The 22690-nt window shown below is 42.1% G+C and overlaps 1 protein-coding gene across 2 annotated transcripts in view; it reads right to left on the reverse strand.

The window, feature by feature from the left end:
- The window catches only part of NRG3 (neuregulin 3), a 1270498-nt gene that overhangs the window by 162599 nt on the left and 1085209 nt on the right, over positions 1-22690 (reverse strand). For both annotated transcript variants that reach the window (XM_073685971.1, XM_073685970.1), the window contains exon 5: positions 13055-13157. In XM_073685971.1, coding sequence (XP_073542072.1) covers positions 13055-13157 — 103 coding nt within the window. The remainder of the gene's footprint in view (positions 1-13054; positions 13158-22690) is intronic.

Below are 22690 nucleotides of genomic sequence, written 5' to 3' on the forward strand. Positions count from 1 at the left end.
TGTATGAAATATCATCTCCACATGCTCCAGAGAATATCCAAATGGGTAAATGTAAAATCCATGGTATGTGAAATTACTCCTGAGGATTTCACTATTTTCAACATTAGGCAGAAGCTTTGGTGCTTAAATGAACTATTTATAAAAAAAAGGTCCACATTGAAAGGAAAATTTTGAATCATAAGTGCCCTTGTATCATAAATATGGATGTCATAGAAGTAATCCTATTATCAATAGTATCTTATGTTAGCTTTTGTAAAACTGGCCAATCCATATTTGACAGGGCCTTTTATTGGTAAATTTCCCATCCAGTGGCCAGAAATACCATTTCTCAACAACAGCAGCAGATCTGTGGATGCTAGAGAAGTCATATATATGGCAATCATACTGCTTCAATTAAAAAATGGGGGTCTTTCTGAGACAGGATAAGAAATCTTACTAAGGCTATATTTACACATGGCATTTATGCAGTGCCTCTTTGCTACTTTTTTTTCTGCTGAAAAGAAGTTGCATTTTACGGTAGCAGTACAAGCTATGATATTTGTGAAAAAGTTAGCACACACATTTTTTTTTATTTTTGCTAACTGAATTTGAGGACTGCAGTGTTAGTTTAATTTTGTCACATGTCAATTCTTTCAAAATTTTTGCAGTGGCTTTAACCCCTTCACCCCCGAGCCTGTTTTCCCCTTCATGACTGGGAGAAATTTTATAATTCTGACCACTGTCATTTTATGAATAATAACTCTAGAACGCTTCAACGGATCCCACTGATTCTGAGAATCTTTTTGTGTGACATATTGTACTACATGATAGTGGTAAAATTTATTTGATATGACTGGTGTTTATTTGTGAAAAAAAATTACACTTAGTGAAAATTTTGAACATTTTGCAATTTTCAAACTTTTAATGTTTATGCCCTTAAATCAGAAAGATATGTCACACAAAATACTTAATAAATAACATTTCCCACATGTCTACTTTACATCAAAACAATTTTGGAACCAAAATTGTTTCTTGTTTGGAACTTATAAGGATTAAAAGTTGACCATGACCAAAGATTTCTAATTTTTCCAGCAAAATTTACAAAACCATTTTTTAGGGACCACATCACATTTGAAGTGACTTTGAGGGGCCCTTATGAAAGAAAATACCCCAAAGTGACACCATTACAAAAACTGCACCCCTCAAGGTGCTCAAAACCACATTCAAGAAGTTTACTAACCCTTCAGATGCTTCACAGGAATTTTTGGAATGTAGAAGAAAACAATGAACATTTAACTTTTTTTGACAAAAATTTTACTTTAGACCCAAATTTTTTTATTTTTGCAAGGGTAATGGAAAAAAATGGATTCCAAAATTTGTTGAGTATGCCGATATCCCATATGTGGGGGAAAATTACTGTTTGGTCGCATGGAATGGCTCGGAAGTGAAGGAGCGCCATTTAACTTTTTGAATGTAAAATTTGCTTGAATAATTAGCAGACGCCATGTCGCATTTGGAGAACCCCTGATTTGCCTAAACAGGGGAAACCTCCCCACAAGTGACACCATTTTGGAACCTAGACTCAGTGAACTTATTTAGATGTGTGGTGAGCACCTTGGACTCCCAGGTGCTTCACAGAAGTCTATAACATTGATACGTAAAAATAACATTTTCACATTTTTCCCACAAAAATGTTTTTCTGCCCAAATTTGGCATTTTCATGTAGCATCGGCGTCTCTGCCCCCTGCTAGGCAGAGATGCCGTCCCTCTCACCTCCCCGCTCCCCGTGCGGCGTCCTCCAGCGCTTCTCTTTCTGCTGCTGCCGGCGCGCGCAGCTTCCCGGGCAGTGTGCTACCTCTCTCTTAAAGGAGCCGCGCGCGACGTCCTAAGGAGTCCCCGGCCAATAGCCGGAGGACCTCCCATATTTAAGGCACCTCCTCCAAAATGGAGGTGCCCGAGCAATAGTTGATGCACAGTATACTTACCTCTGCTTCAGCCCTCAGGTCCAGTTGCCAGCCTGACTACTGTTCCAGTCCGCCTGTCTGACTACTCTCCAGCCCGACAGCTTGTCTTCCGTTCAACCCGCCAGTCTGTCTATGGGCAAGTCTGTCTGCTTACCAGGAAGCACCTGCCTGTTACCTGTCTGCTACCTGCCATGCCTGCTAGCCCGCTCACCTGGGAGCACTTGCCTGTTACCTGCCTGTTACCTGCTAGCCTACCCGGAGGCTCTGCTGTCACTTGCCATGACCACCTGCCTGCTAACCAAGAGACTTCAGCCTGCTTGGCCGTCACTTGCCGTGACCACCTGATAGCCTACCTGGAGGCTCCTGCTGTCACTTGCCGTGACGACCCATCTGCTAACCTAGAGACTTCAGCCTGCTCTGCCGTCACGTGCCGTGACCACCCGTCTACTAACCCAGAGACTTCTGCCTGCTTGTTATGCCCATCCGCTATACCGGTCAGTCCCAGTCTTCTGACCCGTGGGAGCCACCTGCTCTCTTACAAGGTCGTCCCCAGAGTAGCACCTGGTCCCTCTGCTCGGTCCCTCCCTGGTCACGGAGTCGTTAGCCGCCGTATGTCCAGGGTCGGTCTGAGTTGATACTTGGTTACACCCCTCTGGGTCCCTCCTTGCACCGCGGCACAGAGGTTCCACCACCCGCATCCGTAACAGTTTGCTCGGGACATGGAACCCGGTGGCCCCCAGACCTCCGCAATCTTTGACCTGCACCAGGAAGTCTTACATCAGAGAGCTCAACAGGAATTGGTCCTGTCCTTTCTACGGTCTGTTAACTCTCGCCTAGGCGCATTGTCTGACTCATCTGTGTCTATCTCCGGTCTTGTGGTGCCTGTTCCTGCGGCACCGCAATCCAGTCCCATTATGGCACCCGGCTATGGACCTCGGCTCCTGGCACCTCCACGTTTTGCTGGCGACCCCGCTTTAGCCCGGAGTTTCATAAACCAGTGCACCCTGCACTTTGATCACTTGGCATACCAGTTCATCTCCAACCGGGCCAAGGTTGCCTTCATCATGTCCCATCTCACTGGGGAGGTACTGGCATGGCTAATTCCCCTGTGGGAGAGAGGGGATCCCCTGGCGTCCGACCTGTCGTCTTTCCTCACTGCTTTCCGGAAAGTCTTTGATGAACCAGGGCGGAGAACCTCTTCTGCCTCCTCTCTGCTATGTCTCCGCCAATAGAATCTCACCGTGGGCCAATATGCCATACGGTTCCGTACCCTCACTTCTGAGCTTGCCTGGGAGAACGAGGCTCTGGTGTCTGTCTTCTGGGAGGGTCTTTCCGGTTGGATTAAGGACGAGTTAGCCAGTCGGGACATTCCTACCACCCTGGATGACCTGGTGTCACTAGCTACCCGGATCGACATCCGGTTCCAAGACCGTACCAAAGAGACTACTCGGGACAGAGAGTTTTCCCGCCTTGCTCCTACTTTCCAGAGACCTGCCTCTCAACCAGTCACTCCCCGGGCATACTCGCCCGAACCTATGCAGATCGACCAGACCAAGATGGTCAAATCTCGCCAAGAGTCACGCCGAGCCGAGGTAAGCTGTTTCTATTGTGGCTGTAAGAGCACTTCATCCGTTCCTGCCCGGAGAAGCCGGGAAACGCCAGTGTCTAGGACCGCTCGGAGAGGTCGTCCTAGGCAACAGTAAGCCCTCTCCAACTCTTACATTGTCCATCTCTATCTCCTGGGGTGAAAACCGTCACTTTGAAATTGCTCACCTGGATTCTGGAGCTGCTGGAAACCTCATTTCCCAGTCCCTGGTAGAGAGATACCGGATTCCCACCAAACCTCTGGCTGAACCATTGTCTGTCACCTCCGTGGATGGAAGACTCCTTTCGATGACCATCCTGCTCATCACTGAACCCATAACCCTGCAGGTGGGAATGCTGCACTCTCAGAAAATCTCCTTCCATGTGCTACCCGGACTCTCCCACTCCCTAATGCTAGGTCTACCCTGGCTCCAGACACATGAACTTGTGCTGAACTGGCAATCCGGAGAAGTACTCCGGTGGGGTCAGGACTGCCACAGGACCTGCCAGTTCCGGTTCGCCCGGCTCGTCCACCACCTTCCCCAGCTAATTTACCCGGTCTTCCGGCTCCTTAATGGTCCTATGCGGATGTCTTCGGTAAAAAGGAAGCAGAGACATTGCCACCCCATAGGCCATATGATTTCCCGATCGACCTGGTACCTGGCGCCACTCCCCCCCATGGGCGTATTTATCCGTTGTCGGCGGCCGAAACCCGGTCCATGTCCGAATACATTGAGGAGAATCTGGCTAGTGGATTCATCCAGAAATCTACCTCCCCGGCTGGAGCCGGATTCTTCTTTGTCAAGAAGAAGGATGGCTCGCTATGCCCCTGTATTGATTACAGAGGACTCAATCAGATCACGTAAAAAACAAATACCCCCTGCCGCTCATCTCCGAGTTGTTTGATCACCTTAAGGGCACCAGGATCTTTTCCAAGTTGGATCTTCGTGGAGCGTATTACCTGGTCCGTATCCGTCAAGGAGACGAGTGGAAGACGGCATTCAATACCCGGGACGGTCACTATGAATACCGTGTGATACCCTTCGGTCCCTGCAATGCTCCCGCCGTCTTCCAAGAATTGGTCAATGACATCTTCCGTGATCTTCTCTACTCCTGCGTGGTGGTATACCTGGATGATATCTTGGTCTTCTCTCCGGATCTTCCCACACACCGGAGGGATGTTCGTCAGGTCCTGCTTAGGCTCAGGCAGAACCACCTCTATGCAAAATACGAGAAGTGCCTCTTCGAGCAGACCTCTCTTCCATTTCTGGGCTATGTCATCTCCCAGACAGGCTTATGAATGGATCCTGAGAAGCTCTCTGCTGTCCTAAAGTTGCCCCATCTGGAGGGGTTGAAGGCGATTCAGCAATTCCTGGGCTTCGCCAACTACTATCGTCTCTTCATTCTGCACTTCTCTTCCCGGACTGCTTCCATATCTGCGCTCACCTGTAAGGGAGCAAATCCCAAGGTATGGTCGCCCGAAGCTGAGGAGGCCTTCCTTTCCTTAAAGCAAGCATTCTCCTCTGCCCCAGTACTGCACCGTCTGGACTGCAACAAACAGTTCTTCCTTGAGGTTGATGGTTCCTCCTCCGGAGCCGGAGCGGTGCTCACCCAAAAATCTTCATCCGGGAGAATGGGAACCTACGGCTTCTTCTCCAAACTCTTCTCCTCGTCTGAACGCAACTACTCCATTGGAGACCGAGAATTGTTAGCCATCAAGTTGGCTCTGGAGCAGTGGCGTTACCTGCTTGAAAGGGCTCTATACCCGGTGATCATCTATACAGATCACAAAAATCAGGCATATCTCCAAAATGCCCAAAGACTCAATCCACGTCAGGCCCGGTGGTCTATGTTCTTTTCTCGCTTCGACTTCGTCCTACTTTTCCGCCCGGCGGACAAAAATGTCAAAGCTGACGACTTGTCCCGATCCTTCCTGTCCTCTGACCTAGAGGAGGAGCCTATGCACATCATCGATCCCTCCAAGGTTATGAATGTGGCCCCCTTGGATCTGACTCGTCTTCCACCCGGTAAGACGTTTGTAGCAGTACCAGATCGGAAGAAGGTTCTTCACTGGGGTCATTCATCTAAACTAGCCGGCCATGCTGGCCAGAAAAAGACTTTCCTGCTCATTACCCGACATTAATGGTGGCCTACCCTGCGCAAGGATGTGGTAGACTTCGTCTCAGCCTGTTCGTCTTGTGCCCGCAACAAAGTTCCCAGACATCTACCAGCCGGTCATCTCCTGCCTCTTCCCCTACCTGATGCCCCGTGGCAACACATTGCTATGGACTTTATTACAGATCTCCCTGTCTCTGCCGGTTGTACAGTCATTTGGGTGGTCGCCGACCGCTTTTCTAAAATGGCCCACTTCATCCCTCTGCCTGGTCTCCCTTCTGCTTCAGAGCTAACTAAGGACTTCTTCCTTCATATCTTCCGTCTCCATGGTCTACCCCTCCACATCGTGTCGGATCGAGGGGTTCAGTTCACCTCACGTTTCTGGAGAGATACGTTTAAGCAGCTGGATGTCACCCTGGATTTCTCCTCCGCTTACCATCCACAGTCCAATGGTCAAGTGGAGCGGATCAACCAGATCCTTACCAGCTACCTCCAGGACTTTGTTAATGCTCACCATACTGATTGGGTGGACCTCCTACCATGGGCCAAATTCTCCTACAACAACCATGAGAGCGAATCGACTTCCAAGTCCCCATTCTTTATAGTCTATGGTCAACATCCTCGGATTCCGTTTCCCGTCTCCGCTTCTGTGGACAACCCTGCCGCGGAGTCTCTGGTCAGCGAATTTTCCTCCATTTGGGAGAATACTAGGTCCGCACTTCTTCAGTCCTCCGAGCGGATGAAGAGATTTGCTGACAAAAGACGTCTGGATCCGCCTCAATTCAGTCCGGGAGACAAGGTTTGGCTCTCCTCCAAACATGTTCGGCTCAAAATACCCTCCTACAAGTTGTGTCCTCGGTTCATCGGTCCATTTGAAGTCCATAAACAGATCAATCCAGTGTCCTACAAGTTAAAACTCCTGGTCACCTTATGGATTCCCAACTCCTTCCACGTATCTCTCCTCAAACCAGTTGTCTTTAATGCTTTTTCCAACAATCCAGGTTCTTCCCCTGCTCCGGTTTCCGCTGAGGACGTTTTTGAGGTAGAGAATATTCTACCCACCAAAAGGGTAAGAGGAAAGGCCTTTTTTTCTGGTGGATTGGAAGGGGTTTTGCCCTGAGGAGAGAACTTGGGAACCCAGGGAGAACATCCATGCCCCGCTTTTCCTTGAAAATTTTCTTTCTGGCCTAAAAGAGGGGGCATAAAGGGGGGGTACTGTAGCATCGGCGTCTCTGCCCCCTGCTAGGCAGAGACGCCGTCCCTCTCACCTCCCCGCTCCCCGTGCGGCGTCCTGCGCTCCTCTTCCTGCTGCTGCCGGTGCGCACAGCTTCCCGGGCACTGTGCTTAGAGCACGCGCGCGCGTGCTCCCTCTCTCTTAAAGGAGCCGCGCGCGATGTCCTAAGGAGTCTCCGGCCAATAGCCGGAGGACCTCCCATATTTAAGGCACGTCCTCCAAAATGGAGGTGCCCGAGCAATAGTTGATGCACAGTATGCTTACCTCTGCTTCAGCCCTCAGGTCCAGTTGCCAGCCTGACTACTGTTCCAGTCCGCCAGTCTGACTACTCTCCAGCCCGCCAGTCTGTCTTCCGTTCAACCCGCCAGTCTGTCTATGGGCAAGTCCATCTGCTTACAAAGAATCACCTGCCAGTTACCTGCCTGCTACCTGCCGTGCCTGCTAGCCTGCTCTCCTGGGAGCACTCACCTTTTCCTGCCTGTTACCTGCTAGCCAACTTGGATGCTCCGCTGTCACTTGCCGTGACCACCTGCCTGCTAACCTAGAGACTTCAGCCTGCTTGGCCGTCACTTGCCGTGACCACCTGATAGCCTACCTGGAGGCTCCTGCTGTCACTTGCCGTGACCACCCGTCTGCTAGCATAGAGACTTCAGCCTGCTCTGCCATCACGTGCCGTGACCACCTGATAGCCTACCTGGAGGCTCCTGCTGTCACATGCCGTGACCACCCATCTACTAAGCCAGAGACTTCTGCCTGCTTGCTGTGCCCATCCGCTATACCGGTCTGTCCCAGTCTTCTGACCCATGGGAGCCATCTGCTCTCTTACAAGGTCATCCCCAGAGTAGCACCTGGTCCCTCTGCTCGGTCCCTCCCTGGTCACGGAGTCGTTAGCCGCCGTACGACCAAGGTCGGTCTGAGTTGATACTTAGTTACGCCCCTCTGGGTCCCCTCTTGCACCGCGGCACAGAGGTTCCACCACCCAGATCCGTAACATTTCATAAGGGTAAGAGGAGAAATTTCACCATATAATTTATTTTGCAATTTATCCTGAGTAAGCAGATACCCCATATGTGGGGTAAAACCACTGGGCGCAAGGCAGGGCTTGGAATGGTAGAGCCCCATTTGACTTTTTGAATGTAAAATTTGCTGAAATAATTAGTAGACGAAATGTCGCATTTGGAGAGCCCCTAATATGCCTAATCAGTGCAAAAACCCTCCACAAGTGACACCATTTTGGAAATTAGACCCTGCAGGGTACTTATCAAGATGTGCTTCACAGAAGTTTATAACGTGGAGCTGTGAAAATAAAAAAAATCCCATTTTTTTCACAAAAATGTATTTTAGCCATAATTTTTTTATTTTCAAAGGACTAACAGGAGAAAACAGACCCCAAAATTTGTTGTGCAATTTCTCCTGAGCACGCAGATACCCCATATATAAGGGAAAACTATTGTTTTGGTGCATGGCAGTGCTCAGAAAGGAAGGAATGACATTTTGGAACACAGATTTTGATGGAATGGTCTGCGGGTGTCATATAGCCTTTGGAGTGCCCTTGATGCGCCCAAACAGTGGAAAACCCCCACAAGTGACCCCATTTTGGAAACTAGACACATCAAGGAATTTATTTAGATGCGTGGGGAGCATATTGAACCCATAGGTGCTTCACAAAATTTTACAACGTGGATCTGTAAAAATTAAAAAAATATATTTTTTCACACATAAATGTTGTTTTAGCCCCAATTTTTTTTCATTTTCACAAGTATAGCAAAAGAAAATGGACCGTAACATTTGTTGTGCAATTTTTCCTGTGTACACTGATACCCCATATGTGGTAAAAAGTACTTTTGATGCACAGTGTAAAGCTCAGAAGGGTTGAAGCACCATATTGGAGTTCAAATTTTGCTGGACTGGTTTGAGGGTGCCATGTCACATTTGAAGAGCCCCAGAGGTGCCAGAACAGCAGACCCCACATAAGAGACCCCATTTTACAAACTACACCTCTCAATGAATTCAAATAAGGGTGCAGTGATCATATTGACACCACAGGTGGGTCACTGAATTTTATACCATTGGGCAGTGAAGAAAAATGTTTTTTAGCCCAAGATTTTACATTTTTACAATAGGAAAAGGGTTAGAATGGCACCAAAATGTGTCCCACAAATTCTGCTGAATGTAGAAATACCCAATATGTGGCTGTGCAGTACTGCTTAGCCATTCGGCGAGACTTGGGAGGGACGAAGCACTATTTGCCTCCTAGAACGCAGATTTTTCTAGAATAGTATGCAGACTCCATATCCAGAGCTAATAAGTGCTAGAATAGCAGAATCCCCCTCAAGCGACCCCATTCTGGAAATTATACCCCTTTGACAATTTATCTACAGGTGTAGTGAAGATTTTGACTCCATGGGTGTTTTCCAGAAACAAGCAGCAGTGGATGTTGCTGAGTGAAAATTTCAAACTGCCATTGCAATGACTAGTATGTTGCAGTGACCAGTATGTTGTGCCCAGCTCATGCTTCTGGAGACACGCACCTGTAAATTAAGAGGGCTCTCAGTGCTACAGAAATGTCAAACATGTTGACGCTAACTGCGGTTTAGGCACACACTGGAACTCAGAAGGTACGGGGGCATTTTGACTTGGGAGTGCAAAATTTGCTGAATTTCTTTTGAAGGCGAGGAGCAATAGCGCTTTCCCAGAGCCTTTGTGCTTCCAGTAATATGAAAGCCCCCATATTTCCATTGAGAGATGATGGACCTGAGTGGGTACTTGCTTTTTTTTAATTGATTTGAAGCTTCTGTTAGGAACATTTTACATAACATTTTGGATCACATTTATCCGGCGCTCTATGCTGAGCACTTATATCCGAGTTTCCATCTAAATCTCTGAAAACCGTGATTCAGCTGAAACCCTTGAGATCCATTCACTATAATGAGGCAGCCGTTACTCTGGACTACGTCTCGTCTCTGTTCAGAGGTGTCATAGTTTCAGAGGTGCATAAAACTGCACTTTTATGCACACCTAAAAAGATGGACACCATGGGATCACAGGTTAGGCGGCGTCCATAGTTCCTCCATGTGCCTTTTGACAGGGAATCTTCAGCCTGAGAGTCCGTCTGAATCACATATTTCAGAGATTTAGATGGAGATTCCGGTATAAGTGCTCAACGCAGAGTGCAGGATAAATGTGCACCGAGCCTTACTGCCTTACTGCGATCTCTTGGAGACAGAATGAACAAATCAACAGAAGGTGAAGAATTGGTTTTATTTATTTTTTACGCCGTTCCTCGTTCGGTAAAAGGGATTAGATGACTTAGATTACAGCGATACTAGATTTATTTTGGGCATTTATGCTTTTATGGGTTGTTTTTATGTCACTCTGCTTCTGGTAAAATTGATAAGGCAGCTTTATTCTTCGGGTCAGTAGGATTACAGCGATACCACATTTATATAACTTTTTTATGTTTGGCGCATTTACACAATAAAAACAAGTTTATAGAAAAAATAATTGTTTTTGCATCACTTTATTTTGAGAGCTGTAACTTTTTTTGTTTTTCCGTTGATGCAGCTGTGTGGCAGCTTGCTTTTTGCTGGACAAGATGATGTTTTTTGAGGTACCATTTTTATTTTGTTTTTTTTTGCACGCTTTTAATGTATTTTTTGTTCGACGGTATGACGATTAAGCATTGTTTTATGCCTCGTCTTTTATTTATTTTTTATGGCATTCACTAAAGAGGTTAACTAGTGAGACAGTATTATAGGTCAAGTCAACTCGGATGTGGAGATACCAAATATGTTTACTTTTTTTGTTTATTTTTATTTTTATCATAAAAATATTTATTTATGGGTATAATATATATATATTTTTTTATTGTTTTGTGATTTTTTTTAAAATATTTTTATAAATGTTTTTTCACTTTTTTAAACTTTTTTACTTTGTCCCACTGTGGGACTTTCACTTTTTTCAACCGGATCGCTTATAAAGCAAAGTGATACAGGAGCATTTCTATGCCTTATAAACTATCAGTTCTGCACTGACACACATGATCTAGCATTTTTGCTAGCTCTGGCACCATGGAAATGATGAAGCCCCGCAATGACATCGCAGGGTCTCCGATCCAAAGGCAGAGGGGCTGCTTTCCCTCTGCCTGCCCGCTAAATTTTACGACCGCAGAATTTAGCGGGTTAATGTGCCCGGAGCGTCACTGGCACTGAGTCCCAGGTGTCTGCTGTCAGATTCAGCTGACACTCAGCGGCGAAAGCCATAACGCACAGGGGCTGTGCACGGGCGAACGCCATGATGTACATACACTGCATTGGTTGGGAAGTCCTTCCTGACATTGATGTATATGTACTACAAATGTCGTGAAGGTGTTAAAGCATTTCTTTCACTCATCCAAGAGGTCACAAAAGACCCCACAACAATATCCAAAGAACTGCAGGTCTCATTTTCCTCAGTTAAGGTCAGTGTTCATGACTCCACCATAAGAAAGAGAATGGCCAAAAATGGCATGCATGGCAGAGTTCCGAGGCAAAATCCATTGCTGAGCAAAAAGAACAAAGGCTCATCTCAGTTTTACCAGAAAAAATCTTGATGATCGCCAAGACTTTTGGGACAGTACTCTGCAGACAAATGTGACAAAAGCTTAACTTTTTGGAAGGTGTATGCCCCATTACATCTGGTGTAGAAGTAACACAGCATTTCAGAAAAGGAACATTATACCAACAGTAAAATATAGTGGTGGTAGTGTGATGGTCTGTGTTTGTTTTCCTGCTTCAAGACCTGGAAGACTTGTTGTGGTAAATGGAACCATGAATAATGCTGTCTACCTAAAAATCCTGAAGGAGAATGTCTGGCCATCTGTTCGTTACGTCAAGCTGAAGTGCACTTAGGTTATGCAGCAGGACAATGTCCAAAACATAACAACAAGTCCACAAGTCAATGGCTTAAGAAAAACAAAATTAAGACTTTGGAGTGACCTAGTCAAAGTACTGACCTTAATCAGATTGAGATGCTGTGGCATGACCTTAAAAAGGCAGTTCATGCTCAGAAACCTTCCAATGTGGCTGAATTACAACAATTTTGCAAATATGAGTCAGACAAAAGTCCTCAAGAGCGTTGTAAAAAGCTCAATGCCACTTATCACAAATGCTTGATTGCAGTTGTTGCTGTTAAGGGTGGCCCAACCAGTTATTAGGTTTAGGGGGCAACCACTTTTTCACATGGGGCCCTATAGGTTGAGATTTCTTTTTCTCTTAATAATAAAGACCTTCATTTAAAAACTGCATTTTGTGCTTAAATATTAAGCAAAGATAACACAAGTAAATTTGTTTTGTGATCTGGAACGTTTAAGTGTGACAAACATGCAAATGAATAAAAAATCACTTTTTCACACCTCTGTATATAATGAATACTAACAACAGAAAAACACATGGTCTACTAGGCCTCATTAAACTAAATTATTACTAGAATAAGTAAAATTAAAAAAAAATATTAACAAGCAGTGTCACCCAATGGAGGACCACACATAAATTCTTAGTACATCAATTGTTTGAAAAATGTACACAGCAAACTAAATTACAGATGTCCAATAAATATGCCTAGCAAATGCTTGTCTGTGCCTATAATATCAATATTATAGGGGAAAAGGTCATCACAAAAAAGGCATAGACTTAAGTAAGATACTTACACATTTATATGAAGAAAAGCATCTCTAAGACGTAGTCCTGGCCCCTGCGGACCACATCTTAGAGAAGCTTTTATTCATATAAATATGTAAGTACATCTGTGATTTAGTTTGTTGTGAACATTTTTCAAACAATTGATGTACTAAGCATTCATGCCTGGTCCTCCATTGGGTGACTTTGCTTTTTACTATTTTCTTTAATTTTAATAATTCTAATAAACTTTTAGTTTTATGTGTCCTAGTACACCATGTGTTTTTTCTGTTGTTGGCATTCATTATGCTTTACATGAGCTGAGGCGGGTGAAAAAATAAAGCTATATTTTTAAGCCAGCATAATACATGAGGGCATATTTGCTATACATTTGTTCACAGTATTGCCCCATGTTGCAGCAACTCTTTAATTGTTTGTTGTGAATAAAACTGTTCAATAGACAAGCAAATTGTGCTCAGGAACTATTAATGTGCTATAGACCAAAGCCAAATAATACATCTTACTTTGTTCTGCAATAGAATGCGGCACAAATCAAACCCACGGATACAATGCCGAAGACGATGCAGGAGATTGACAGGATTTGCTGTTGGTATACGTCTTCACTCTCTGCAAGCAAAAGCACATTCATTTTCAAAAAAGTGAATTGTTTTACAATAAGCACATCAAAGCGGCTTTACTTCCTGAAATACCATGAACAAGTTACAATCTGAAGAAAAAATGCAGTTATAGTCACTCATTTCCATATCTATGACTTGTGAAGGTGCAGTCTTGACTTTTTAAAAGCTGCCTTTGTTTGCCTTTTAATACATACGTACAATTGCATTCTTTGTATTCAAATCATTTTGATATTCCATGAGAATGCTACAAGAATGAACAATAACCATGAGTCACTCCATAACGTGCAATGATAAAAGCAGATTTGGTCTACTGTATATCCAAATGTAACACATTAAGAAGAGGCACTCCATGTAGAAACGATACATCAGTCAACATTACTTCTGACATTGTTTACTCAATGTACACATTCTGTATATGACCTTCAGTCTCACTGTGTATGGAAAAAGATTCCATCTAGCCAATGTACTATATCATTAGGTAATACAGTATAAGGTTTTATGAAAAACTGATCATACTGATAAATTATTTATCCATCTATCTAGATCACAGGTTCACAACCTTTTCTGAGGACAGTATTCACTACTGCCAAGTGCCATGTTAAAACTTCCCTGCTGTATCTTCTATGGCACATTGACACTTTTGTGAGGAGAAATAGCTAAGCATCTCAAAATACTTTTCTCAGGAGTGCCATAAAGGAGATCAGGAGATTCAATTCTCTTTAAATTCTGTATGGAGGTCCCAGAGTTGAAATTCCAAACTAGCAAATAAATGTGTGTCGCTCTGGGTTTAGCTGGCACATTATGTTAGATCTAATGCAATGCCTAAGGGAAGAATGCATGAAACAGGGATGCAAAGAATACTATTGAAGAATACCATTCATGCAGTGCCCTCAAGCCTCCATTAGACATAACTAGTTTAGCTTTGATTTATTTTTTAAGAAGATTAAAGTAAAACTCAGAAAACTACACAGTGCCCCCAATTATGGTCATTCACAAAATGCCACCATAACGTGTTAAATAAACTAGGGCCAGAAATAAGGATCTGACCCTATGCTTCCTAAATGTTTCCTGGAATTACTGTATATGGAATTCAAATATACTGGTAGCTACTGTATGTTTAGAGTTTATATGATGATTAGAGATTATCAACACTGTCACAGTTCAAATTTGGCAAATCAAGTAAATTTAACATGAAGATTTGACTTGCAGCAAAGTTATTTGCTACAAACTGAATTTCTCTACAGACCCCAAAGCATAAAAACATAGAATGTAATAAAAATACTAATGTCACTGCACACCTGTCCTGCCACACTCACAGCTCACCGTCCGGTCTTCTGCGCCTTTTCTTTTCACCTTTCCCCATCGTGTTCATCCTCTGCTTCACTCTCTGCCAGGGCTCCCGGCACTTACTAGTTTTCTGATATCACTGTGCACAATGCTGTCATGGCGACGCATTTTGTAATGTCATGATGTCACGACGTGTGCCACAACAGGATGTCATGCAATGACATTAGAGGCCAATTGGGAGCCTGAAGCACCATTATAGAGTGAAACAGTGAAGAGTCACAAGGGGAGGGGAAAAAAAGAGGCCATGGAGGTTTTGCTATGGTCCAGATAAAATATGATCAATATATTTAGCATAAAAAAGCAATTATGAATACATGAATTTCTGTATGCCGTTATCATATAAAAGCTTAAAGGAAGTCTGTCACCCTCAAAATGCATTTTAAATGGGCTATACAGTGTAGTAGGGGACTTAGCCCCTATAACAACCATGCTAGCACTGTACCTATTACTGGTGCAGTGTCTGAGAAAATAGCTTTTAATTCATATGGAAATGATGAGGCTTTTGTGCACCCTTGGCCTGGCAAAGAGTTTTGTGCACCATTACTCCTCCTCATTTGCATATTGTGGGCCTTCCTCCGCTTCTGATTGGCAATGCTTGCTTCCCAGAGCAAACACTGTCTGAATGATGCCTGTGTGTGCGGATGCAAGCAGTTGGCGGGAGCATTTTTCTCCCTGTTTCCTTTTTTCTGATGGCGGTCTATACCCTAATACACTCGGAAGTGCAGCACGCGGCATCAGAAGAAAGGAGACAGGAGGGAGAACATGCCCAGCTACTGTGTGAATGTGCAGGCAGGCACAGCCACACATAAGGCGGGCGCATTCAGAAAATGCTTGCTTTGGGAAGACAACACTGTCAATCACAAGCGGAGGAAGGCCTTCAATATGCAAATGAGCAGGCCTAACAGGGCATCAAACTCTTAGTCACACCAAGTCTGCACTGAAGCCTCCTCTTTAGAATACCAATTAAAAGTTATTTTCTCAGACACTGTACCAGTAACAGGTACAGATCTAGTATAATTTTTATATGGACTAAATGCCATGCAACACTGTATAACCTATTTAAACTGTATCTTGGGTTGACAAAATCCCTTTAAAGAAAACTTGGTCAGACATCTTAAATTATTATTGTTTTTATTATTATTCATTATTTTAGCGGCATTTATTCCATGTCACTTTACATGAGAAAAATGGGTATACATAGCAAAACCAATAATCTTGAACAAAATGTGATGGCAACTGGTACAGGAGTAGAGAGGACCCTGCCGACAAGGGTTCAGAGTCTACAAGATATATAATATATATATATATATATATATATATATATATATATATATATATATATATATGTAAATAAAAAGAATATATAGGCAAAGTAGGTACCTAGGATTTTAAGAGGAATGTAATCCTATAAGAGATCTACGATTTTTTTATTTTTGTGCTTTCGTTCTTTTAGTCCCATTCTTCCAAAAGCAAGTATTTTTTTATTATTCTTTCAACACAACCATATGAGGGCTTGTTTTTTATTTGATGATTTGTAGCTTTGAATTACTTCATTCATTTACCAAATAATGTATTGAAAAAGTGAAAAAAAATCAAGTTCCTGTGAAAAAAACGACAGTTCTGCAAAAGCGTTTGCATTTGTTTTTAGTACGTTCATTGTGCAGGTTTACATTGATACCAAACATGTATAGCTTTTTTAACTGAAAATGTGCAAAACAATTTTGTTTTGTGTCACCACTTTCTGAAACCCATAAATTTTTTTATTTTTTTGCTGATGGAGCTGTGTGAAAGATTTTTTTGCACGTCACTCTGATTCTTGTATTGATATCTTTTTGATCACTTTTATTGCATTTTTGGGGAGAATTTTGGTCAGCAAAAAATGTCAATTCTCATCTTGTTTGTCCACTTTCAACATTTACCATTTGAGATAAATATATATATTTTTTTATATTTTATTAGTTTTGGCAATTACTCATTCAGCAATGCCGAATATGTTATGTGTTTATGTTTTACAACTAGCTATTCATTTTGAGGAATGGGAGATTGAGTATGAATTTTTACATTTTTGTTTTTTAGATTTTATAAAGTTTCTTTCATTTTTAATTATTCTCCTTTGGGGATAAACCTGCAGTCTGTTAATTGCCTATGCAACACACTACAATCAATAGTGTTGCAGTGTATTGTGAATAAGTCAATCTCCTGCAAAACTCCGCCACAAGCAGGTCTTCATATGAAATCTCACATGACAAACATTGTGCACTTTCGGAAATCCCTTTCCTTGCCATTGCAACTGATCGACATCCCTCGGTCGTGTCACACTGGATGCTGGTGGCTGCCATCTTAAAATCTCTTAAAGGGAATCTGTTAGTAGGCTCAGCCCTCCTAAGCCATCTACATGGGCATGTAAGTCATAGAATAAAGAATAAAATGATACCTTTATATCAGAAATTTATTGTCTTATTCCAGAGAAATTCACATTTTTCTTATATGCAAATGATCTGTCAAAGAACTATTGGCTGGACACAGATCTACATGAGAATCTGTCTTCAGAGATTATTTTAAATGAAAGGGGCATTACCAGTGTGATGTGTAATGGCTGCTCTCCTGATCTCACAGCAGAGCTGTGTGTGATTATACCTGACACATCTGCAGTTTTCTCTCAGCTTCAGCTTCCATCTCACAGGCAGACAGTGTTGCAATTCAGCAGAGCTGTGAAAGCTGCAGCAAATGTGTTTATAATAGACAAAGTTAAGTTATACTGTTCTGTGTTAGCTACATGACTCACATTGGTAATGCCCTCTTTTATTAAAAATAAGCTCCGGAGGCAGATTCTCATGCAGATCAGTGTCTGGCCCATGGATCTTAACAGCTCCTTTATATGTAATAAAAACATGGAGTTCTCTGGCATAAGGCATCAGATTGCAGATATGAAGGTATCACTTTATTCAGCTTTCTATGACCTCAGCTCAGGTTACGTATGTTACTCTAAGGCTACAGCCCCACTATCAGTATTTGGTCAGTTTTCGGTCAGTATTTTTTCTCAGGAGTGGGAGCCAAAACCAGGAGTGGGTGATAAATGCAGAATTGGTGACTTGGTTCTATTATACCTTTTCTCTGATTATTCCTCACCTGGTTTTGGCTCCCTCTCCTGAGAAAAAATACTGACTTAATACTGACCAAATACTGATAGTGGCCTTAAGTGCTGGATAGGTTACCTAGCTGGCATCCACTCTGTATGGAGTGGGCTCAGCTCCTCAAATTGCTCCAAACTGACATACATGCATAGCAGTCATCACCAGGCAGTTAAAGGAGGTTTCCACTACTCAGACAACCCTTTTTTAAATACTATAATCCCCAATGTAAAATAAAAATAACATATATTCCCTTTTTGCACTGGCACCATTTTAACAATGTGAGTGATGGGTCTCCCAGGCTTGTATTACATTATTAATTTATTATGCCACGTGACCACTGCAATCAGTTGCAGTGGGCTGCTTCAATCACAATTACTTTAGGTGAACCTCAAAAACTTGAAGGAAGAGTGAGAAATACAGCACATTAGCAGCCGCTGATTGGCTGCAGTGATTATGTGGCATAAGAATGTCACATGATCCCTGGGAGACCTGGCACCAGTCAGGGAGAAGAGTATCTGTTATTTATATTTTACACTGGGAAATATAGTATTTAATAAGGGGTTATCTGACAATCCTTTTAAATGATAACGTTAACATGTATCGAAGAGGAGTGTATCTGTGGAGGGAGGGGGACCACAGTTTTTTTGAGGGGTAGATTGTGATGTCCGTTCTTTTGAAAATATAAAAATTGCAATTTTTGTGCTTTATTTTGGATTAATAAAGAAAACAAAACTGTTGGAAAAATTCCAAATCATTTATGATATTCTCGCACAGTGTGTTGTAACTAATCCTCTGTAATAGATTAATAGTTAGCTTGCTAGGTGCTCATAAAGATAATACAAGTAGCACAGCTCTGACCAGATATGAATGGAAAATAAAAGACATAAGGCATGTATATTATTTAACTACTTTAAAAATATAACCAACATAATTGTTTTTCAATTCTAAGCCATTTGGTTAATGTTCTGCTTAATTACTCCTACGGTAATTGTGCTGCAGATCTATTCATATAGCTCTGAAGTAGGGGAAGTCCAATTATGGGCACCTTTCACTCTTTCTATACTTTGCACAAAAAAACAGTACGTGATGCAATAGCACCTAATGCCAGATAATACATTTGTATGCCATCCAACATGAGTTTTTCTTGTAGCCCTGGAGCTCAATGAGAAGGCTTGGTTGATTAACAGTAGGGTTGAGCGAGTATGTTCTGTCCGAGTATGCTCGGGCTGAGCTCCGAGTATTTATAGCTGCTCGGTGATATGGTTGAATCACTTCCGTGTGCATGATTTGCAACTGTTTGACAGCTTTATTACATGTGAGGAATGTGTAAGAAATAGACGTTCCTCACATGTAATAAAACTGTCAAACTGTTGCAAATCATGCACAGGGAGAGATTTAACCTTATCACCGAGCAGCTATAAATACTCGGAGCTCGGCCCGAGGATACTCGGGGTAAGGGTTAATAGAACATACACGCTCAACACTAATTAGTACTGTAGGTCAGTTCCCCCATGAGATATTGATTCTGAGTTGGTAATGGTAGCTGCGCTCATGCATCCTAAAATAAACACTTTGGCTAAGCAATAACAGAGTGATGGTAGAAGAAGTGCTACTACAATTTTTTTTATATTTCAACAGTTTGCAATACTGATCATAAAAAGAAGCCAAACATAACATTGGATCCAGCAGATTGAGAGACGCTGTGAAGGTCTGAAATTCAAGCTTTGGCCTATGATCTTCATTTGCCCTAATGCACCACCTGGAAAGGGGTTAGCTTCAATCCTCCAATGTGCTGTTAATTCTACATAGTAAGAAAAAAAACATTTGAGTAACTCTTTGAAGAATTTCTAGTAACAAATATATTTGTTTTTGACCCACAAAAACTGATTCACAGCATATGTTTTGTGCATATTAATGTAATTTACAATCCTTTGAGATATTTGTGATGGATTTGCTAATAATAGTCATATCAGTATATTTTGTTGTTTCTCGTCCAAGAAGCAATCCTTCACTCCTCCGGGTTTCTCTGACAAGCATCACATATGAAAGCTGGGTGAGAAAATATCCGGCAACAGTCCCTGCTGTTACTGTTACATGACAAGAGGATATATGACATCTTACTAGATAGATCTTGTCACGGCGACTCTAGTGACTTTTTCGGAAAGTCACATGTGCAAATCAAGATCCTTGAAAATGGTATTAGGTCATTAAATAGATCAGAGGTATACAAAGGGTGGCCTCAACTTCTTAAACATTTCTGGGGGGAATTAAAACAATATCTTTTACATCTCATCTCTTGTCATTGAATAAATATGACCAGAGATTAGATAAATGTTCTATAATGGAAAGCTACAGTGCTAGCTACTGAGTTACCACTCTGCACATATTATTTGATGGAAAACCAAGAAATGGATGTAATGTTTGGATTCCCCTTGTCATGTGCACGTGTGGCATATAGATATATCCTATTTTCGAACAGTCAGTCTAACAGGGTTCCAGGCCTTTATTTGTCATATAATCATATTACAAACTATAAAAAGTGCTTCAGCCATAACACAATACACAGAATTGAAGGATTAGGCAGCGTATGGCATTGCAGACTTGACATTGATAGAAGTCTTGTTTACCGGGATCTCTAATCTTCTGTAGAGTCTGTTTACCTATTTAATGTGCTCTAAATTATATTTGTTTTGTAGAATTTACCTAATGTACTGGACTGCAGGAGAGCTCTCTAAGTACTTTGTGATACAGGGAGCAGCTGCCTATCCTGAACCGAAAGTCGATGCACCATATGTTTTTTTAAAGCACAATCAAATTTTCTTTGTTTTTGACTGTGTATTTTGTCACTGTGAATAGTGATCAGGTGCAAATATCTAATTACACACTGTAAAATAAATTAGAAAGAGAACAGTCCAGGCAGCTTGTCTCTTTTCAGTACGGAATGTTCTATTTGTCCTTCTAAACTCGCTGTAATTAAGTTCTAACACACACACATATGCACCCATTTTTCCTAATATTTTTCTCTCCTTTTTCACATCATTGTTATTTGCTGCATTTATTCTCTTTTTCGCGTTTAACGCGTTCTATCATTTTAATTTCTTTTATATTTTTTGCATCTATATATTCACATTTATTTTGAACATTGTATCTTTATTAACTAACTAATTACAGGTGAATCTCACGAAAATAGAATATCATCAAAAAGTTAATTTATTTCATAAATTCTTCAATACAAAAAGTGAAACTCATATATTATATAGAGTCATTACAAACAGAGTGATCTATTTCAAGTGTTTATTTCTGTTAATGTTGATGATTATGGCTTACAGCCAATGAAAACACAAAAGTCATTGTCTCAGTAAGTTAGAATAATTAATAAAAAACACCTCCAAAGGCTTCCTAAGCATGTAAAAAGGTCCCTTAGTCTGTTTCAGTGGGCTCCACAATCATGGTGAAGACTGCTGACTTGACAGATGTCCAGAAGGCAGTCAATGACTATTTGTAATGACTCTATATAATATATGAGTTTCTCTTTTTGTATTGAATAACTGAAATAAATGAACTTTTTGATGATATTCTAATTTTGTGAGACGCACCTGTATACAGTTATGTGAAAAAGTTTGGGCACCCCTATTAATCTTAAGCTTAATTTTTTTAAAAAATTGGTGTTTTTGCAACAACTATTTCAGTTTGATATATGTAATAACTGTTGGACACAGTACTGTTTCTGCCTTGAAATGAGGTTTATTGTACTAACAGAAAATGTGCAATCTGCATTCAAACAAAATTTGACAGGTGCATAAGTATGGGCACCTCACCAGAAAAGTGACATTAATATTTAGTAGATCCTCCTTTTGCAAAAATAACAGCCTCTAGTCGCTTCCTGTAGCTTTTAATGAGTTCCTGGATCCTGGATGAAGGTATTTTTGACCATTCCTCTTTACAAAACAATTCCAGTTCAGTTAAGTTTGATGGTCGCCGAGCATGGACAGCCCTCTTCAAATGATCCCACAGATGTTCAATGATATTCAGGTCTGGACACTGGGATGGCCATTCCAGAACATTGTAATTTTTCCTCTGCATGAATGCCTCAGTAGATTTGGAGCGGTGTTTTGGATCATTGTCTTGCTGAAAGATCCATCTCCTGCGTAACTTCAACTTTGTCACTGATTCTTGAACATTATTGACAAGAATCTGCGTGGAATCCATGCATCCCTCAACTTTAACAAGATTCCCGGTGCCGGCATTGGCCACACAGCCCCAAAGCATGATGGAACCTCCACCAAATTTTACTGTGGGTAGCAAGTGTTTTTTCTTGGAATGCTGTGTTTTTTTGCCGCCATGCATAATGCCTTTTTGTATGACCAAACAACTCAATCTTGGTTTCATCAGTCCACAGGACCTTCTTCCAAAAAGAAATTTGCTTCTCCAAATGTACTTTTACATACCTCAGCCAACTCTGTTTGTGGCGTGCTTGCAGAAATGGCTTCTTTCGCATCACTCTCCCATACAGCTTCTCCTTGTGCAAAGTGCATTGTATAGTTGACCGATGCACAGTGAGACCATCTGCAGCTAGTTGATGCTGCAGCTCTCTGGAGGTGGTCTGAGGATTGTCCTTGACTGATCTCACCATTCTTCTTCTCTGCCTTTCTGATGTTTTTCTTGGCCTGCCACTTCTGGCCTTAACAAGAACTGTCCCTGTGTTCTTCCATTTCCTTACTATGTTCCTCACAGTGGAAACTGACAGGTTAAATCTCTGAGACAGCTTTTTGTATCCTTCCCCTGAACAACTATGTTGAATAATCTTTGTTTTCAGATCATTTGACAGTTGTTTTGAGGAGCCCATGATGCCACTCTTCAGAGGAGATTCAAACAGGAGAACAACTTGCAAGTGGCCACTTTAAGTAGCTTTTCTCGTGATTGCATACACCTGGCTATGAAGTTCAATGCTCAAAGAGGTTACAAAACCAAAAAAAGTGCTTTAGTAAGTCAGTAAAAAGTAGGTAGGAGTATTTAAAACAAGAAAATATTAAGAGTGCCC

The sequence above is a fragment of the Phyllobates terribilis genome, unplaced genomic scaffold, assembly GCF_046119375.1.
Source record: "Phyllobates terribilis strain yellow unplaced genomic scaffold, ASM4611937v1 Scaffold_5__5_contigs__length_657084704, whole genome shotgun sequence".
NCBI lineage: Eukaryota > Metazoa > Chordata > Amphibia > Anura > Dendrobatidae > Phyllobates > Phyllobates terribilis.